This window comes from Cephus cinctus, unplaced genomic scaffold (assembly GCF_000341935.2).
Source record: "Cephus cinctus unplaced genomic scaffold, Ccin1 Ccin1_scaffold0080, whole genome shotgun sequence".
In the NCBI taxonomy this organism is placed as follows: Eukaryota; Metazoa; Arthropoda; class Insecta; order Hymenoptera; family Cephidae; genus Cephus; species Cephus cinctus.
Genome location: NW_014332821.1, coordinates 489,507 through 507,528, shown reverse-complemented (window position 1 = coordinate 507,528; position 18,022 = coordinate 489,507). Strand labels below are relative to the sequence as shown.

The window sequence follows — 18,022 nt, the reverse complement described above, 5'->3', positions numbered from 1 at the left end:
AACTCTTAAATAATTAAAATAATTAAATCATTGCATACGTGTTGCATGATTATTCATTAGTTCTGTTGGAATGATTGTAGTAATTCTGCAGTTTTTAATGATCTAAGCTGAATTTCGGAGAAGCACGTTTATGGGGATTTTCCATTTACTCAAGTCGAATCGACCTATCTCGACACACAGCTTGATTATTTCTTGGCTCTAACAGAACATATTTTAAATGGCTAATAATGTAGCTTTTTGCCGTCTCAACTGGAGCAACAGGAAAACTACTGATCTATATCGATCTTTATCTAAAGGGGAAGTCCGACTTAAGCGATAACCGGAAAATATCATTGAAAGCCAGCCTTATGATTTTACGTCATTTAGATGGCGCTACTGTGACCTATTGAGCGACATGGAATCGAGTGGTCTTTCTACGAGAGTTGGAATTTTCTGACAGTGAAGTGTTGTCGACGCCCAGTTGCTTGTGAGTTGCTGAATTTAATTTTATATATTATTATCAAAGGTACGACAGTCCGCAAACTGCATCACCGGCACGAATTTAATCTCTTGTATACCGCGCAAGTCGTATCTTTATGGGATTGAGTAAATGAAACGAAAAATTCGTAGTGCAGAGCAAAATGGCTCCTCTAAAAACAATTCCTCAATGTGCATATGTGCGTTCTTGCTGATCCGGAGATTGTCGTAATTGGACAATCACGATGTACGGCACATACTGCATACTTATATGCTTTCGAATGCAGCTATTTCGTTGCCAAGTGATCATCTAGTCTTTGGAATTCGGTTAATCGGTCTTGCATGACAGTACTGGAGGCATTTGTGCTTTTAGTACCACTTCCTTAATCGCGGTCACTCAATAGGATGGCATCTCGCGTGTCATACTCTTCTAAGAATACCTACGATAATTTTTATGGTTGACAGTTCTGTCTTTTAAGTTTCATTGTACATTATGATTTTATTATATTTGCATTTTTTAAAGGAAACTTGGCTTTACTGTTCACTATATAGTGGTTCATCATAAGTTTAAATACTTGCTTGAAATTGTTGTAGATAGCATAGATTAAGAATGTTTTTGTAAAACAGTAGCAAAATAATTTAAAATTAAGTAAATTCAACAAATAAATATTCTTTCATTATCGAAGATTTGCTAGGTTATTAATTATCAGAATAGCCTGAAAGATATATCCAGGTATAATGGATATCATTGGAATCTACGATTTTACTTTACATTTCTTATATGATACAAGATTATTGCATTAAATCAGTTAGGAAACTTATATTGTTATATATTTCATTATTGAAAATGATAATTAATCTTTAGTAGATGCATATGGCCTTATAGATTAAAAGAATGTTTATATTTTCTGGAATCACTCTTCGTGTAAGATTGTTAACTTCCTTAAATGATCATATAGCATGGTTATTCAATTATAGCAGAAAAATATATTGAAAATAGATTGAGGCTCTTTGATTACATCCTGTACATTATCTCCTTACATAAACATAATGTGCTATATTTTCATAGGCTAAACTGCCAAATACGACTCCTTGAAGTTGGCTGTATATTGCTAGTGTTTCCTTACATGGAGTTCTTCAAAAGTCGTATTTAGCAGTTTTACCAATTCTTATATAGTAGATCAATGCAAATGATCAAATTTCTTAAATGACCAATGAGATTTTGTTAGAATCAATTTTAACCACATGTGATGTTTATTATGTTAACAGATAGCAAAACGCAGAAATGCAGACAATAAAGTGTGTTGTGGTAGGTGATGGAGCTGTGGGTAAAACATGCCTGCTAATATCATACACTACCAACAAGTTTCCATCGGAGTATGTCCCTACTGTATTCGACAATTATGCTGTGACAGTCATGATTGGTGGGGAACCGTACACTCTAGGATTGTTTGACACAGCTGGTAAGAACAAGTGTTGATTATTAACGTAAGAGCATGAATTAGATTAAACCATACATAATGTACTAAATATTTTCACCGCATATTGATGAGCATAGATAATAGCCACAACACTTTTATCCATGACTGTTTTTTCCAGTTTTTATATCCATTTTTTATCCTGAGATGAAATGCTATATTGTACTATCAGTAGTATCTAGTATGCTTGTTTTATGTAATGATTAGGCTGTTAAATGTGAAATGTTTTATAGGCCAGGAAGACTACGACAGACTGCGGCCTTTGAGTTACCCGCAAACTGACGTATTCCTTGTGTGTTTTTCTGTCGTATCACCATCATCCTTTGAAAACGTTAAAGAAAAGGTGAGACATTGTAACGTTCATTGCTTTCATTTACTGTCAAAACTGTCTAACTTATAAATATTCTGTGAATGTTAAAAAAATGTTAAGTCAGCATGAATCAACGTACAGTACCGTATAACTATTCTACGGCAAAAAACGATCGAACTTAATAATCAAAAACTATCTAGTAAGGAACATCTCTTCTGTGTTATCAGTGGGTGCCGGAGATAACACATCATTGTCAAAAGACACCGTTCTTACTGGTTGGCACCCAAATCGATTTGCGAGACGATGCGACGACCATTGAGAAGCTCGCGAAAAACAAACAAAAGCCAATCACATCAGAACAGGGTGAAAAGCTTGCAAAGGAGCTTAAAGCTGTTAAATATGTCGAATGCAGCGCTCTGACACAGGTAATTTCTCAAACCATATTAATATTATAAAACATTCCTTCTACCACGTAATAATCATCTGTTGAATCTATCGTACATTATCTTGCATATCTTTTGCCTCCTGCAGCAGTATCATCATTTGATCTTGCATCTTACATTTACATTTTTAGAAAGGATTGAAGAACGTCTTCGACGAAGCAATCCTGGCAGCTTTAGAACCACCAGAACCTGTAAGGAGAAGAAAGTGTGTCATCTTGTAGGGGGCTGTGCGTCTTTCCGTCTTATCTTGAAACAATTGGCTCGTTGCGCCCTACTTTGTAAGTTTCATTATTGAATACACATAAGAATATGCATATGTAGGCGACCAAAAAGTAGCCACGAAGACATTCTAAAGTCGAATCAGTTACAGAGTTTATTCTAATAAACCTTGCGGAATTTGTCTCTCGTACAAAAGCTTCTACGCCAGTACCGAAACTTATTACAGTTGCATGTATATAAGACGCGATATCGGACACGCGAATAAATCCAAATTTAATAAGTGATTTTTATGCAGATTTTAAGTGAGACGTGCATGCTCAAATTTTTATTTTTATTTTTATTCCTACAGTCTTATGCGTGCATTCTATCAACACCATTGTGCCATATCTACCTCACGTCACACGTATTACCAATTTCTCTTTATCACATTGCTGAGCTTAATCTGAATTCGGTAATCCAGATATACTGCGAACAGTATAATTCAAAAGAGCGCGACAAGCATTTAGGGTGTATGGCAACTAGGGAGCACGAGCTATAGGGAAGTCATTTAAATTGAGAGTTCATGCGGAACATTTCTGTTTAGGATGGACTACGGTATTGAATATGAATACTTTTTACGATCGCATAAACAAAACGAATCGACCATCCTGGACTGGAGCAATCCCCTGTGAGTTGTAATCGGGATGCCAGCCTCTCAAATATATAGTAAAAAAAATTAAGGCATTTCTAATAATAAGTTACTAATGTGAATTTTTTAATAAATTAAAAATTAAAAGATCATCAAGTATACTTTTCTTGTTTAGAAGTCACGAACAAAGGAGAGAGGTTTACATGAATACTACTTTTTTATTATTTTCTGATAAAATTAAATTAAATTTTTCCATACTTCGTTTCCATTATAAATAGCCTGTTTCACGCGCGTCGCACAAAATTCAAGTGGCACGTCAATTGCAAATTGACCAAACACAGACGCGCGAAAACTTATCGAGTGATCCTTTAAGTGGATTTTTAACTCCACGTAAATCCCTGCACATATGGGCATTATTCCTGAACGATAGACTCTAACAAAAATAAGAAAACTCTCTTTCCCCGTAAGTTTGCATCTTTATAAATATATACATATTATATTAACTGTATGACAAAGTATTGTCTGAATATGAAGAAACCGAATTTAATTTGATTTCCTTTATCGGTCATTTGTATGGTGCTCGATAGATGCACCTTTGGAAAGTACAATATTATATTATACTAACATTAAAATTCACATAAAATGTTTCATAACCGATTTCTCACTCTTAACTAATATCTGTACCGTACAACCTACCGTTTCCGCTTCACCTTTTTAAATCGTTTGTGTGATCATTTTCCTCGTTCAATTATTTAAAAAAATTTCCATGTACATCGAGAACAGGTAAATCCAGGGCCTTCGTTTTCCATTCGTATTACATATGAATAATCCACTGAAATTGTACAACAGTTGCGTCACTTGTTTTGAAAAATTTTTGTTAGAGCCGGTCAATAGTCTATCGAAAATTTTCGAAATAATTAACAGTACAACCATACTACAACTCTAGTGCTATACAAATTTGTAGCACGATACAAGAATAATAGGGGTCGATACCTAGAGATTGTACAGCACTAGTAACAAAAAGTTAAATCGATACTAGTTGCAGATGTACCTAATAATTGCAATTAGTTAAATAAAAAGAATTTATTAAAAAAATATATTTTGACTTTAGGAAATAATACTCCACGCTTGGATCTGTCATCGCAACAATTTTAGTTACTTTTGTATCCAGCGAAATTGTATTTTAAAAATATTAATGAACATTTACTAATCACATACCGAATTAAAGAATTGCCTAATTATAATACCAAAGTATACTTGCTGAATGAAATCGGTAATTTATAATGCGCCAGCTTTTGTTAAAGTTGCCAAAGCATAAGTAAATGAGAAAAGCAAAAAGTTGCTATAACTGTTACAGAAGCACCAATCAAACGAAAGTAAAAATAACCCGGCAAGCATAGTATAATATTTCCATGAAAAATGCTAAAACTTCCTACCCAGTGACATACAATATCAGGCGTTTCATAACTATTACATCCTTCGGTAAGAAATTCGAACATTACTAATTTGTAACTGCCACACCGTGTTTCTTAAGGAAGGTACTTACCAAAGCAAAAAGCAATGCGCATATCTTAGACGACTTCACTATGCAGGATTTATTTGACGAATTAACTATGCGCCGGTATAACTCTTGTATAGATAAAGCTTTTATTTACATACTAACGACTAATTTATTTAACAATCAAGTGGATATATACAGTTTATCTCACTTTTGGCCATCGATCATAAAAGTATCTAACTTACATTAAAACCAACATTTCATATACGTAGTGTAACGTTAATACTATTCTCTATCATAAAATACTTCAATAGCTATTGTACTAAGTTTATGAATTTATTTACTACATAATGTCTAAGTAACTATATTATACGGACTACGTGTCTTTGATGCAAATTAATCGAAATCTCATCTGTTTCTTATCATCATGCTCGTGCTATACTGGAACTCGTTAAGATATACTTTGGATACTTTAATACTTCGTTTGAGAAACCGCAAAGTTTCCTGCGTCTCGCCCTTGGCCTCTTCTTGAATCATCAACCTTAATCATTCACGATTCTCCTCAACGTACTGCTTCGTATTTCTGCCTGTGTCCCGACTGAATTACACGTAATGACGTCTCCAAAAAACAAAAAGAAGCAAATACTCATACGACACTCGTATTTTCATTCTCGCTATATTTATCTATGGAATAAGAGAATACTGTAAATTCTTCACTGGACCACTGGACAATAGTGTTGTACAATAGCATGGCCTAGTCGTTAATAAATTAAATAGTATCCTTCAGAGAGAGAAATAAGTGAAGTTATGTATTTAAGCATATGCTCGATCAAGTACACTTCACTTAACGGGTGACACTTAAATGTGTCTTGTCGAATAATTTTTTAATGGGTTTCACGAAAGATTCTAACTGCGTCCTTTATAAAATGCTAATTTTTTTTCCACTACGATTATTCCATGAGCTGCTTCTCTTAATTTTAATGCTCGATTCACACCAACGACTTGCATCCACTATTGATCACACTTATAGAACAGCAATTTCATTTTGTACCCTATATATACCGGCTGTTCGAAAATGACCGTATCTCCGAAGAGTAATCAAATCTCGTGTGTTTTGAATTTAACAATAGGAAGAATTATTGTTGGAATAATAATCGAAAAAATTGTATTTCCATTCGATGAAATAATTGAGATTTATGATAATCGACTTGTTATTATATATTGTTCTTTAAATAATTATATCAATGGAAGTGCATACTGCAATTTTTTTTTATACGAACATACAATCTCTTTCGCACACCCTGTGTATATGTATTATATATATATATGTATATATATATTGTTTTCTCAAAAATTTTTTTTTGTATCAGCAAGTCAAAACCGTATCAGATTTACTAATCGCTGTTAATACCTTTCGCAGCGAGCAATCTCGCAAGTTCTTCTATTTTTGCAATATTTACTCGTATCCGCTATCCAGATTATAGAAAATTCTCGTTTTTCCCACGTGTATTTCTCCACAATCGTTTTCCATCAGTTTTATGATCTTTTATTACCGATTAAACTCGAGTTTCCTCGACAAGCAACTTAATCTTCGCAATCCACAAAAAGTGTTCCAACAGCGCTAAACTATATAATTTTCAACGATAAATCGAATGCCAAACGTTTTCGAAAAAAATACTAGCGATACAAATTATTGATTTTTAACTCTCGTAATAGTGGCGACCTCAATCTGAAATGGTCTATATATATGTATATGTATATATAAACAGTACAGACGAATAGAATACAATAATTTCAATATGCAGCCAATTCGCAACGAGTACCGAAATTTCATTTTAACGCATTAGAACAAACGGTCGCTTGGTATTAACATGCGTGAATCGCTGTAAAGATGATACCAGTCGTCAAAAAATGAAATAAGAAAAAAAAGACTAAAGAAAAAATTCGAAATTTCCATTCTATCACTTCCATCCCCTATGTGTATGCAACATTCCTCAAAAATTGGACTTGTTACATCGTTACGTTTACATAACATTACTACGGAGGGTCCCAAATACTGTTAGTTATCAATCTCTCTAGCAATATAGTTTACAATATTACATCATTAATTATTACAATATAAGCCTGCGAAAAGGCTCGTTATTCGTTATGTAAAGTAGTTTGTGCATGGTACCTGGATAACTTTGTTCGCATCACATGTACTATTATTACGATATAATAACAATAATAACAATGACAGTGATATATTAACGAACATTCGATTACTCGATCTCGCTCAGTCGATTCGCAATCGTGTTTACAAATCTCGCGAGATACGTCAAATTTTTTCGATATTACAACAAATTTGTCTTCTACACTTTTTCTAGCTATGGTCCAGCAGATTTTTCCACCTGAGTTAAATAATCTTAAAAGTTATTAAGTATCCACAGTGTCCAACGGACCTACATAATACCTCACGTGTACAGTTATATTAAATTTATCCGAACCTCGATTTCAAAATCATAGTATCAACTTTTCAAAAACTACAATAAGTACACGAATTTTCGTAATGTCAATTCTGCCTCAGGTAGATGAGATTTCAAGATTATCTATTATAGTATCTGAGAACGTAACTTTGCCGTCGTAGTACTCGCAACGGCGTACAGGCGGCGCTAGTGTCGCTTACATATTTCACTGACAGTAACTACACAATGCATAGACGTTTCCTTGCGATACAACGAAAGTGCATTTCTGTACAGCGCACTGTGAGCTATCACCAACACCGATTAATACCTCGTACAAATGTGTTGCCTGCGAGCAATTTGTATAAGAGACAGTTCAGACACTCTCGCGCTTGGTAGAACTTTATCACGATGTGCCACTCTTAAGAGGAAAACCCTAATAGGTGGAAAAATGAAAAAGAAGAACAACCAGGAAAGTTTATTCTGAGAATACCATAGTACGATCTGCCACTTCGTACGAGATTTAATATATATTTTACGTGCGACGTAAATCGACCGGCATAAAAAGAAACAATGACAGATACGCATCGACGCGAGGCGTCCTGTCGATCGTGAAATGGGATGGACGAAGGTAAGTCAAACGCAATTCCTAGTTAAGAGAACTCTTTGGAATGAACTTTACTAACTTAAGAGGTAACTAAAATAAAAGTACAAATAAATAATGAATATGAGATTTTCTATAAGAAAACGATAACGCACATATACACACGATCGTGTGTGTTCACTTGTATATATATTTATGTGTATATATTATATATATGTTTATATATATCTACCTACCTATTAATGTGTCCTAACCGTGTGTGTGTTTAGGTGGATAATGGTATGTATCGTATTATCTTGTCTCTGTAATGGCGTAAGCGTATAGACATACTTGAATCTATAGTTTTGTCTACGATTGGTAGATACCTAGCTATATATTAATTAATAGGCCAGTGTTGTAATTATTGCAGTCTTCAATGTTTAAAAGCCCTCTGTGTCTTTCGTTCTTTTCTTTTTCGTCTAGAAAATTTCTTTTTGTTCTCTTCCAACCGCATACGTCGTTCCAATTATCATTATCGCGTGATAAGTGTAGATGACTGTTATTCGTAAAAATATAAATATTTGGGGATCTAGTCGTTACGCCAAAGTGTTACGGAATATCTCGTGAAAATCCAATCTCACGTGAAACGTACTCCAAATGCAACGTCCACAGTGCATTCTGTAACATTGGAACTTGGAACAGAAGCAATTCTCAATTTTAATATTGAATACCGAAAACCCATTTGGTTCTCATTCGATTACCAATTCCGCACTTCCCGACTTGGTCTTTCGCGCTACGCTTCTCGCTCGCAAAGAAATAACAGCGTGTACAAATAATATGATAAATCTAACGAGCATCATAAACGCAGAATTACATGGATATTTACGAACTTAAGATATATCGTGAATATGTGTATATGGAAGTGATAAAAGAATTATCCAGTGCGTTACGTGTGGAGTACGAAAAAGGATTTTTATGATCACGTGATATGTATTTACATACGTAACGTGTCCGTGACTATTATTTAGTAATAAAAAGATCTATCTCTAGGGCGGAATGATGCTTTTAATTGATATTATAAATAAAAACTATTTAAATCATAATTAACGATAATATAATAACTTTGGTTCTCAGTGTTTTTCTATTATTAGTAGTGTTATTATTATTGTTATTAACGCTATGATTACACTGCGATCGATATCGGCTAAGATCACACGATAAACTATTCTCCTTCGTCGAAACTTACAGAGTTTCGCAATATAAACGTCGGCGTGTTTTAATCGCAAACCGTGATCGATATAAAAATTCGCATTGTTTCGCAAGCAAAGTTCGCTTCGTCCTTACGTATGTATCAGCAATCGGGAGAGACTTTTCAGTACTCTACGTCAGATTAATCGAGCATTTACGGAGGATTAAAAATTCATTGGTTTATTATGGTTAATCAATTTCTCTCTTTTGCGCTCTCTTGATTTATCTTGAATATTAAAAGTCTCCTTTTCATCTTCCCATCAACTGCTTAAGCGACTGTCAAGTTACACGTACCATTATGATTCATCGATCTCTGTTTATCTTTTGGGCCTGGTGAAGATCTTTCATGCATCACTTAAAAGCGACTCTAACGGCACTCGTGATCTTCGGACTGACGTATTTGTCAATCATGATCGGCGTAACGAGCGATCATACAACTTTTTTTGTATGCTTCCTAGTTCGAACGAAATTATAGTGACAGTGTCACTGCGAAGAACAAGAAAAAGAAATGATCTGTAATTAATGATACCAGCCGATCAACAGCGGATATCGCTGACACATTAGATTACCTATAATGCGTGCAACTTTAGGAGATATCAATGACCGTTACATCGATCGGTATTGAATTTTAGAAAAAAATTCGAAAATTCTAACCGTGCGAAATAACCGAAAACGTTAATAATTCTTTATCGTGCAATTTGGCATGATTTTCGTTTAAGCCTCGGACCGTCTTTAGATCCTGCATCCTTCCACTGAACACTGAGAAGCTTTTATATTGATCACGAGAAACTAGAATTCGAACAGATCGTGAGCTACGTAATAATTAAATTCAGCTTTTCCACAATTCCCTTCAGCATTTAACAGATCCAACGAGATAATTTCGTCCTATTAAAGTTACATCTCAAAACATTCTTTGTCCCTCTAACGTCTTTGCTCAATTTGGCACAATTATTATTCTTTCGAATACGAAGTATCGTGCATTGATAAAACTATCGTCTCCCCCAACACCCTAATGACGTATGACACGTTTTCAATGATCCTATAGAATTCCATACCGACAAAGAAATTCAATGTTGATTGGAAATATACTTAGGAACGATATTCCTATTCAGACGGTAAGGATGAAAAAGTTACCGTATAAACTCCGGAGCAAGAAAATGCATCGATCCGAAAGTGACGCCATGGCCTACATCAAGAAGCGCGGCCAACAGACACGACACGCGAATCGCTAATTTCTACTCCAAAAAGTATGTGCGGAATCTCCTGCTCGAGCTGATTGGCCGTAGCCGTACGTCAAAAATTTTGCTATCTCTTATACATATATACATTATACACGTCATGCAAGAGATGCACATAGATCCCAGACAGTGAAAGCCTTATACGCAAATCTACTCGTGGAGATTCAGCACAGTGCACAGCAAGGGTCATTCCCAATTTCGAAGAATTTTTACACACAAGATTCCCGCGAGCGTCAAAAGATACCAAAAACTTCTAACGGAGTAATTTGGTCTAAATCCGTAGGATCCGTGAGATCCAGTTGCTTCTTTGGACGCGTCCGTCACCTCGGGGATTAACGATCACCGTTTGCTTGAATTATTGAAAACGAAGACGGACGATGTACCCTTCTGTCGAAACAATTCCCAAAGGTCTCCCGCCGGTATTTTCATGAATCCTGCATCCCTAGAAAGCATTTGGGTAAACTTAGCGTATACATTGGAGGAGCTGACGCGTTCGACTGACATTCCTTAATTTTTACCTGAAGAAATGGTAACACGTTATATGTACATGCATAACGAGACAGTTCCTCATGACGATCCATTAGTCCAATATTCGAAGTTTTACACGTTCATTGCGTAGTACACAGAGTTCTGGGTATTCGGTGGTGGCACGCTGCTCGGATGTCCCAGGAAGGAGCTGGGTGGATGACCGGCGGATGTGTTGCTCGTGAAATCGTGAGCAGGTGCACTAGCGGCACCCTCGGGAACTCCACGTTCGGCCACGGTACGCTGTGCCTTGGTTGGCGAGGACAAGGGTGACGAGGAACTCGAGGAAATGGTAGAGAGCTGAACCGACGCGGTCGCCATGTTGTACGATGATAAGGATGAAGAGGTAGTTGCCGAAGGTACGGAAATCGTTTGCGTCTGTACATCGGCAGCGCCGCGTCCCAGATGTACTTGATAGGAGTAGCCAGCGCCACCCGGTGTAGCAGCCCGCATCGGTGTGGTCACGGAATAGGGGACGGAGGACGCGACCCCGTAGATCGGTATGGATTGTTGTTGATGCTGATGCTGATGTGGATGAGTATGAGGGTGGTGGTGCTGCGGCGGAGGAGGAGGTGGTGCCGGGGGTTGCTGCTGTTGTTGAATTTGCATGGGATGCCCGTGGGGCAGGTGAGCGGGGTGAGGGGGATGAAGATTATGAGGACCGAGGGGACCCAGCGAAGTCAAGGGTTGCAAACTACCGGCACCGGATAGACGAAACTCTTCGGGCTGATGGAGATGCAAATGCAGAGCAGGGCTTTGGGAATGGGCTGGAAGAACAGCCGCAGCTCTCGAATAGTAACGCGGTTGCTGATGCTGGTCCGCGTGAGCGTTTCGTGGATAAGGATAGCGCTCGATATGGTTTGCGTAATTCGGCGAGGAATGCGGCGGCAGGATCCGCTGGATGTTCTGATAGGTCGGATCCGATATTCCGTTATAGGGAACAAAATACATTGTCCGATAGCATTTAGCATCGGAAGTGGGAACTAGGCCGCAGTGGTTGGTGGAAACAGCCACGGCTGGATGACGTCGTGCCTTCGCCGGAAGGGTGCTGTAAATGTTTCCCGGTGCGCCGTCACCCCCGCCGGCGATGCGTAGCATTCTCGCACCTGCCGGGGTGTGTTGCTCGGGGAAGCGAACGCCATTCTTGTGATCGGGATAGCGATGACTTCCCTCGTCAGCCATGGGAACTCGAACTAACGGTCGCGGTAGAGTGCTCTCGAGATACGAGCTACGCTTCAGGGTGCCCTGGCTCACTGCGGACTCTCCTATAATCTCATACATCTCGTCGATCTGCTTCTGCATCGTCCTTATCCTGTCAATAGTGTTTGTATCCCGGCCATCCTCAAACATCACGTAGCCATCCTCGTCCGCGGGCTCGGGGAAGTTTTCAAATGTCGATTTTAAATATCGTTGTTGATTATGAAAACCGGCCTTAGCGTCGCCGAAGGAACCGGGCGCGACAGCGTTCCGCGATTGAAGCTGCCGTATGATCTCGTTGGTAGAGCCGAACTGAGGCTTTATACCTCGTACGGAAGGTCGCCGATTGAATCCATAATCATTGAGTTCGTCGTCCTCGTCGTCCTCGCGATGTTCCTCCGTGTCGTTGTAACGTTTCTTGATCCTCTCGGTCCTGGATTTGTCCTGCTCGACAAAGGCCAGCAATTCGTCGCTCGTGGAATCCCCACCGTCGCGATCGGGTCCTGTACCGGTCGGAGTTCCTCTAGTGACATCTGGCGGGCCAGCCGCGTTTTTATAATTCCTCTCTTCGCCCCGCAGGGCGGCGTCGATGTCCTCGAGACTGTACGAGGAATCCGAGTTGTACCCTATCGAGTCCCTGTTGCCGCTGGTTGTCATCTTCGAAGACAGTTGGTAGTAGTCCTCGCGATTATCCATAGCAGTGGCCGCGACGCAGGACAAGGGAGCGAGACTGGCAAGAAATTGCTTACGAGCATCCGAGTTCATCTTCGATACAGGTGTCTTGCCAGAGTAATCCTTTACCTGAGTCATCTTATTCCCAATACCCAGGTCAGGGAGATTCTTCGTCGAGTCGACAATCGCCTCGCATTTCTTCTGCCCAAACAAATCAGTGATCTTCTTGTACGTCGACTGATGAGTACCTCCGGGTCCACTGTTGGATCCACTGCTTGAGACATGTTCCTGGGAGTTGTTCGTGGATCCGGAATTACGCGAAAGAGTCTCGACCTTCGTCTCCTCGCCAGAGGGCGAAGTGCGTATTGGAAATTCAATATAGTCACTTCCATTCGCCGTAGTCGCATTCTCCGAGGTACTACTTTCCGTATCCAGATCATCCTGATCGACGCACGTCAACTGCCGTATCCTCTCCTCCAGGGTGAGATCCTTCGAGCGCAAGTTCTTCTTCTTGCTGCTAGACTCGAACTTGGATATGAGACTGCGTCTTAGCGCGTTCCGCTCTATTGTTTTCTTGATGCTCGAGGAATCGCTCTCGGACGAGTCGCTCTGTGCGCCAGTAAGTTTTGACCTTTTGACAGCGTCGAACAGTCGCAGGCTCTCGGTGGTTATCAAAAACTTTTGTGCCTCTGCGTTATTCGACTCCTCGCTGTCTTCCGGCCCAGTGGTCTGCGGTAGAGACTTGGCCGGTGCTGGAGGCGGGGAAATGAATCTCGGGTCAGGAAAGAGTTGTCTGACAGCTGAATTGGGTTTCAGACTGTTTGACACCAGAGATATTCTGCCCAGTTTAAATGACAACGACAATTCCGTCGGGTCCGGTGTCTCCCGGCCTCCTTGGTCGCTCGCGACAGACTTCGCGCCGATGGGCTTGTTCACGTTTTCAAGACTTCCGCACTTACTCGAGTCATCGAGATCGACCGAGGTCTCCTCCTTTCCGACTGTCTCGTCCTTTGGACTCTGGATGGACTTTACCAGGCTGCTGTCGCTCTCGTCTATTCCTGGTTTCGAGTCCTCCTCACTGATCTCCCGCACGACCCGACGTTCCGTTACCGTTGTCATTGTGATGGTCTCCACCAGATAGCGCTGATGCAAGTCTACAACATAGCAACGACTTATGATTAAGTAATCGTACTATTTTACTGCAATACACTTCAATTACAAGGACACTTTTCACCGTGGCTCCTTACTTCATTTATAATCAACAATATATTTTCCTTTCTCTTTTTCCGTACCACCCGACGATTTAATTGACAATTTTTCAACGGTGAATACAATGTTTCGTAACATGACCTAAGCGCCATTCCATAGCATACTGAATTGGTATAAAGCCATTTAGACCCATGAACGACTATCTCTCATGAAAACAAATAAAATTACGAAATTCAAATACCTATTTTTATTCTAGATACAGTATATCTCTTTTTACGAATTCGTCTACCACGCGTTATCGTCACTATCTCGTACGAGCATGAATATCGAGCGGATATACCTGGTGTGGTTTGTTGAGCCTGATCGCTCGTTTCCTGGGCAACGTCGTCCTCACCATTTTGCATGGATTCCTGACCGTTCGTGAAGTCCTCGCCGGTTCCCTCATTTTTCCCCTGTTCGTTCGATTCTGCAAAAAAAGGAAAATCCGTTGAGAGATACGTTCAGCCATGTTCCATTAAATGGGCGTCTTTACGACTAATCGCTCGCTCGGTCGCGTCTAACGTGACAGTCCCGTTAGACGGTAAAGAATTTAGGGTTCAAAATTTCAATTTTTATACTAAACACAGACGAAATTGAAAGCACGATAGAAACACTTGATTTCCTGGATCTCACTTCTGCAGATTTTGGTCTTGTACTTTATTCTGATCTCCATGTAATCATTTAACGATTTACTATTGCGAAGCAACGAACCACGCGTATTCGCCTTGACGACCAGTCGTCTACTGAAGCACCGCAAGTTGATTACCCTTCAGTTATTATCTGGCCGACTTGGATTTATCTCTTATCAGTTACATTGCGCTTTCTATGTATTCATTTAACTCTGTATATCTGTCGTGTTATCACAACGTAAACATACGATGATTTTTCCTCTGCTAATAGCAACGTTTTGTCTATACGAAATATGATAAGAGAAATTCCCATATTAATGATAAACTATGCAATCCCGCGGTAAGTGAATATATGCACTGCTCATATTTCAAATGATAGATATTTAAATGCACGGAGTAATTATAATTCACGTGTTCCGTTATGCATACGTTATGTACTGCACGGGTAAAAGGGAACTGCAGGTTTTAAAGATGACGTCAGAAAGGACATGTTTAGATGTCACTCGAGTCTCAGACGCACTGTGATCCTACGTACGTATATGCATCGCCGATTTCTTTCGCCTTGGTTAAACATAGATTCCGAATACACGAAAATATATAGAGAAAAGTTTTGATCAATTTCTAGAAAGCAGGGCATTGACTGCATTTGACCGCATCTTCAGGTATAACTAGATAACTCCAGTGACTGCAGCGACTCCAGTGAATGTAGCCCGGCCAAGTTTCTTTTCCTTACTTGGCGCGAGATTTGCCCGAGTCTCTTAGGTATCTTTACTGTGTTATATTGCTGATACGGCGGTCCGATTAAAACAAGAAGGTGATAACGTTTTTAGTACGATCGAAATAGAAGATAAAGCAACGTGAGAATTGTACGAGGCTCTCGTGTAATATAGATTTAATGTGTGTTCGGTATGCTCGAAAAAAATCATTATTTGAGCGCAAACTTCAATATTGACTTTATGCAATAATTACGATTCACGAAGCCGGCACGTATTGTTTGCTAAATAAATATGGGAAATGTAAATCCCGTTCGTTGTAGGAATAAAAATAATTTTCCGATAGCAAAAAATAGCGATAAGAACAGAAAAGCCAGATGCACGAAGTACAGTAAAGAACGGTGACGGTACGTTGAAGCTAAAGAAGAAAAAAAATACCAAACAGTTGCTGTTCACGAGAAAACAATCGAGTGTGTATAATAATAGTCAAAGTTTTCGGATTGCAGTGAAAGGAATATCGTACTTTTCAAAGATTATGAAACGTAATCTGTCGATAAAGCTGTTACGATACGTAACGTCAGTATCGGTCGCTCGAGAAGAAAAGTCGTGATGTCACGTAGGGACTCGCTTAATTTGCTGCATCAATCTCGATTTTCGACAGGGATCGACGAAAGAACGAAAAAGAGAAAAACAAGGAAGCAAGAGATATATAAAGCACGAATGACCCTAGACAAAGGAAAAAAAGGATGTAAAAAGATGAAAAAGGCCCAACGAAAAATTTGATTGAACGTTACGTGAAAGAAGTTACGAACGAGCAAACAGTCTAAATCAATGGCAATGTACGTACTCCAGGAGCTACCTTCTTCGCAGAGTACGGGGTATGGCGAGTGGCTAATGGAAAAGCTTTGAAAAGTGCAGGATCGCACGAATGCACGGCAGATTCGAAGCCTCGACGTTGATTTACACGGGAACGAATAAATCGGTAGTGCAGTAGAGGTTTGACAGCGAGCGATCGAAAAAGCAGCATTTTCCAAATGTTTTTGGAGTTAAAGCGAAAATTGGTCACAGGCCAACGCACGCGCACTCGCGTACGATCAGAGGACAGAGGCATCCGTTAAAAGTGCGTTCCTTTGTTCTCGCTTTATTATGCGACAGGCGCTCGACTGTTACACGATATACTAACTACCGACTACATAGACAGCGTACACGCATTCCATTGGACGGGATGCGAAGTGAATATAAAACACGTAGGTGAAGTGGACAGAAGATACACAAGTGGCTGTACGAGTATGAGGGTGAACTGTTCGGTGAGGACGAGGGTCTAGAGAGAGATAGAGAGAGATAGAGAGAGATAGAGAGAGATAGAGAGAGAGAGAGGGTGTCTGTAGAAGAAGGAGTTCTAAAGTATCCTACGCTTGAAGTATATCTACGTCGGGCTTCAGTCACGTTGACAACTCTGTCGCCCGGCTGAGTACGAGGCTTTGCTTTATTTATTTGAGTAGTATACCTACAACGACGCGACACACAACGCGGCTTCACGCTTTGTTAGGCTTGACATGAGCTCTGTTGTATAATTTCATTGCAGTAAATGTCGTTATGACTCTCGGTTAACTACCTTGGCATAGTAAGCATCGTCTTTAGTCGAGTTGGAACAAAGTGACACTTTTTTCTCGCTAGTTATACCGCGATAAATCAATTCGGTGCGGTCTGCTGTGTCGAGAGCGATGAAAGTCCTACGAGAAAGAAGGGCGATCACGTTGGTTGCGAAAAGTTTCATCGGAAATGTGAAAGTAGGGATAGCGGGACGCCGGTCGACGGTGGCGCCACCACCTTGAACGCGACGTCTTCAAGAACTGATTTGCTCGACAGAAAGACAAGCTATGCTCTTTCAGAAAATTTATTCCAGAGGACATTCGTTTGCACGAGTTTAATGAATGCATAATTGTATAAAAGGTTCATTAAAAGGATTAATAAAATATGTAAAGATCGGAGACGATGAAATGTCACCTTTGACATCCGTTGATTTAGTCGTATCGCGCCAAGAGCATGTATACAGGGTGGGGCATTTATAATGACTGGGTCGATTTTTTTTTCGGAAACGAAGACAGATATAAAAAAATGTTTCAGACAGGAGTCGTAGGATTTCAAGGGGAACGGAAGATTTCGTTATTGAATTTCTTTCTGAGTGCAGGCGTTAATGTAATTCGAAGGTCGACTTTAATAGTTTCTATAGGATGATGAAATTTTTATTCGGAAAATCAAGAGAGCATTCAATTTTGAGTCCAATGGTACAAGTACAATAATGACCGAAATTTAAAAATAAGAAAAAATGTCCGTTCTAAGTAGCTTACATGGTTACCTGGGACACATTGTACACGCGGCTTAAAGCATGATTTAACTAGGGCTATTAGCTAGCTATAGCAGGGACGTTAAAAATGCCTGGCTTAAATTTTGTCGTGTTTCGCGGTCGACTAGGACTGGAATTCCTTGTAGATT

General features: G+C 39.5%; 2 protein-coding genes across 9 annotated transcripts in view; one reads left to right on the top strand and one right to left on the bottom strand.

Moving 5' to 3' along the window:
• The first annotated feature begins 327 nt into the window (after positions 1-327).
• LOC107271379 (cdc42 homolog) lies at positions 328-4,191 on the top strand. Of its 3 annotated transcripts, XR_001538629.2 has the most exons (6): positions 328-466; positions 1,726-1,919; positions 2,168-2,277; positions 2,472-2,669; positions 2,819-2,965; positions 3,490-3,791. XR_001538629.2 is itself a non-coding variant. In XM_015747320.2 (5 exons), exons 2-5 carry the CDS (start codon positions 1,742-1,744, stop codon positions 2,906-2,908), a joined length of 576 nt encoding a protein of 191 aa, XP_015602806.1. In that variant the 5' UTR covers positions 328-466; positions 1,726-1,741; the 3' UTR covers positions 2,909-3,791. The 3 variants fall into 3 exon arrangements, 2 of the variants coding, with proteins under 2 accessions (XP_015602806.1, XP_015602814.1); XM_015747320.2 differs by having other exon boundaries at positions 2,819-3,791; XM_015747328.2 differs by having other exon boundaries at positions 410-505; positions 2,819-4,191.
• Positions 4,192-5,162: 971 nt separating this feature from the next.
• Positions 5,163-18,022, bottom strand: part of LOC107271359 — a 24,843-nt gene continuing 11,983 nt past the window's right edge. For 3 of the 6 annotated variants that reach the window (XM_015747276.2, XM_025088570.1, XM_015747287.2), the window contains 2 exons: positions 14,486-14,611; positions 5,163-14,090 (listed from right to left, as the gene is read on the bottom strand). In XM_015747276.2, coding sequence (XP_015602762.1) covers positions 11,143-14,090; positions 14,486-14,611 — 3,074 coding nt within the window. In that variant the 3' untranslated portion in view covers positions 5,163-11,142. Of the gene's footprint in view, positions 14,091-14,485; positions 14,612-14,773; positions 14,915-18,022 lie in introns of those variants that run through there. The other 3 variants (XR_001538611.2, XM_015747297.2, XM_025088584.1) reach the window with 3 other exon arrangements.

Coding starts and splice junctions, on each gene's coding strand:
- LOC107271379 (XM_015747328.2), top strand. CDS start 1,742: ATGCAGACAATAAAGTGTGTTGTGGTAGGTGATGGAGCTGTGGGTAAA. Junction 1,920..2,167: donor AGGATTGTTTGACACAGCTG/GTAAGAACAAGT, acceptor AATGTTTTATAG/GCCAGGAAGACTACGACAGA. Junction 2,670..2,818: donor AATGCAGCGCTCTGACACAG/GTAATTTCTCAA, acceptor TTACATTTTTAG/AAAGGATTGAAGAACGTCTT.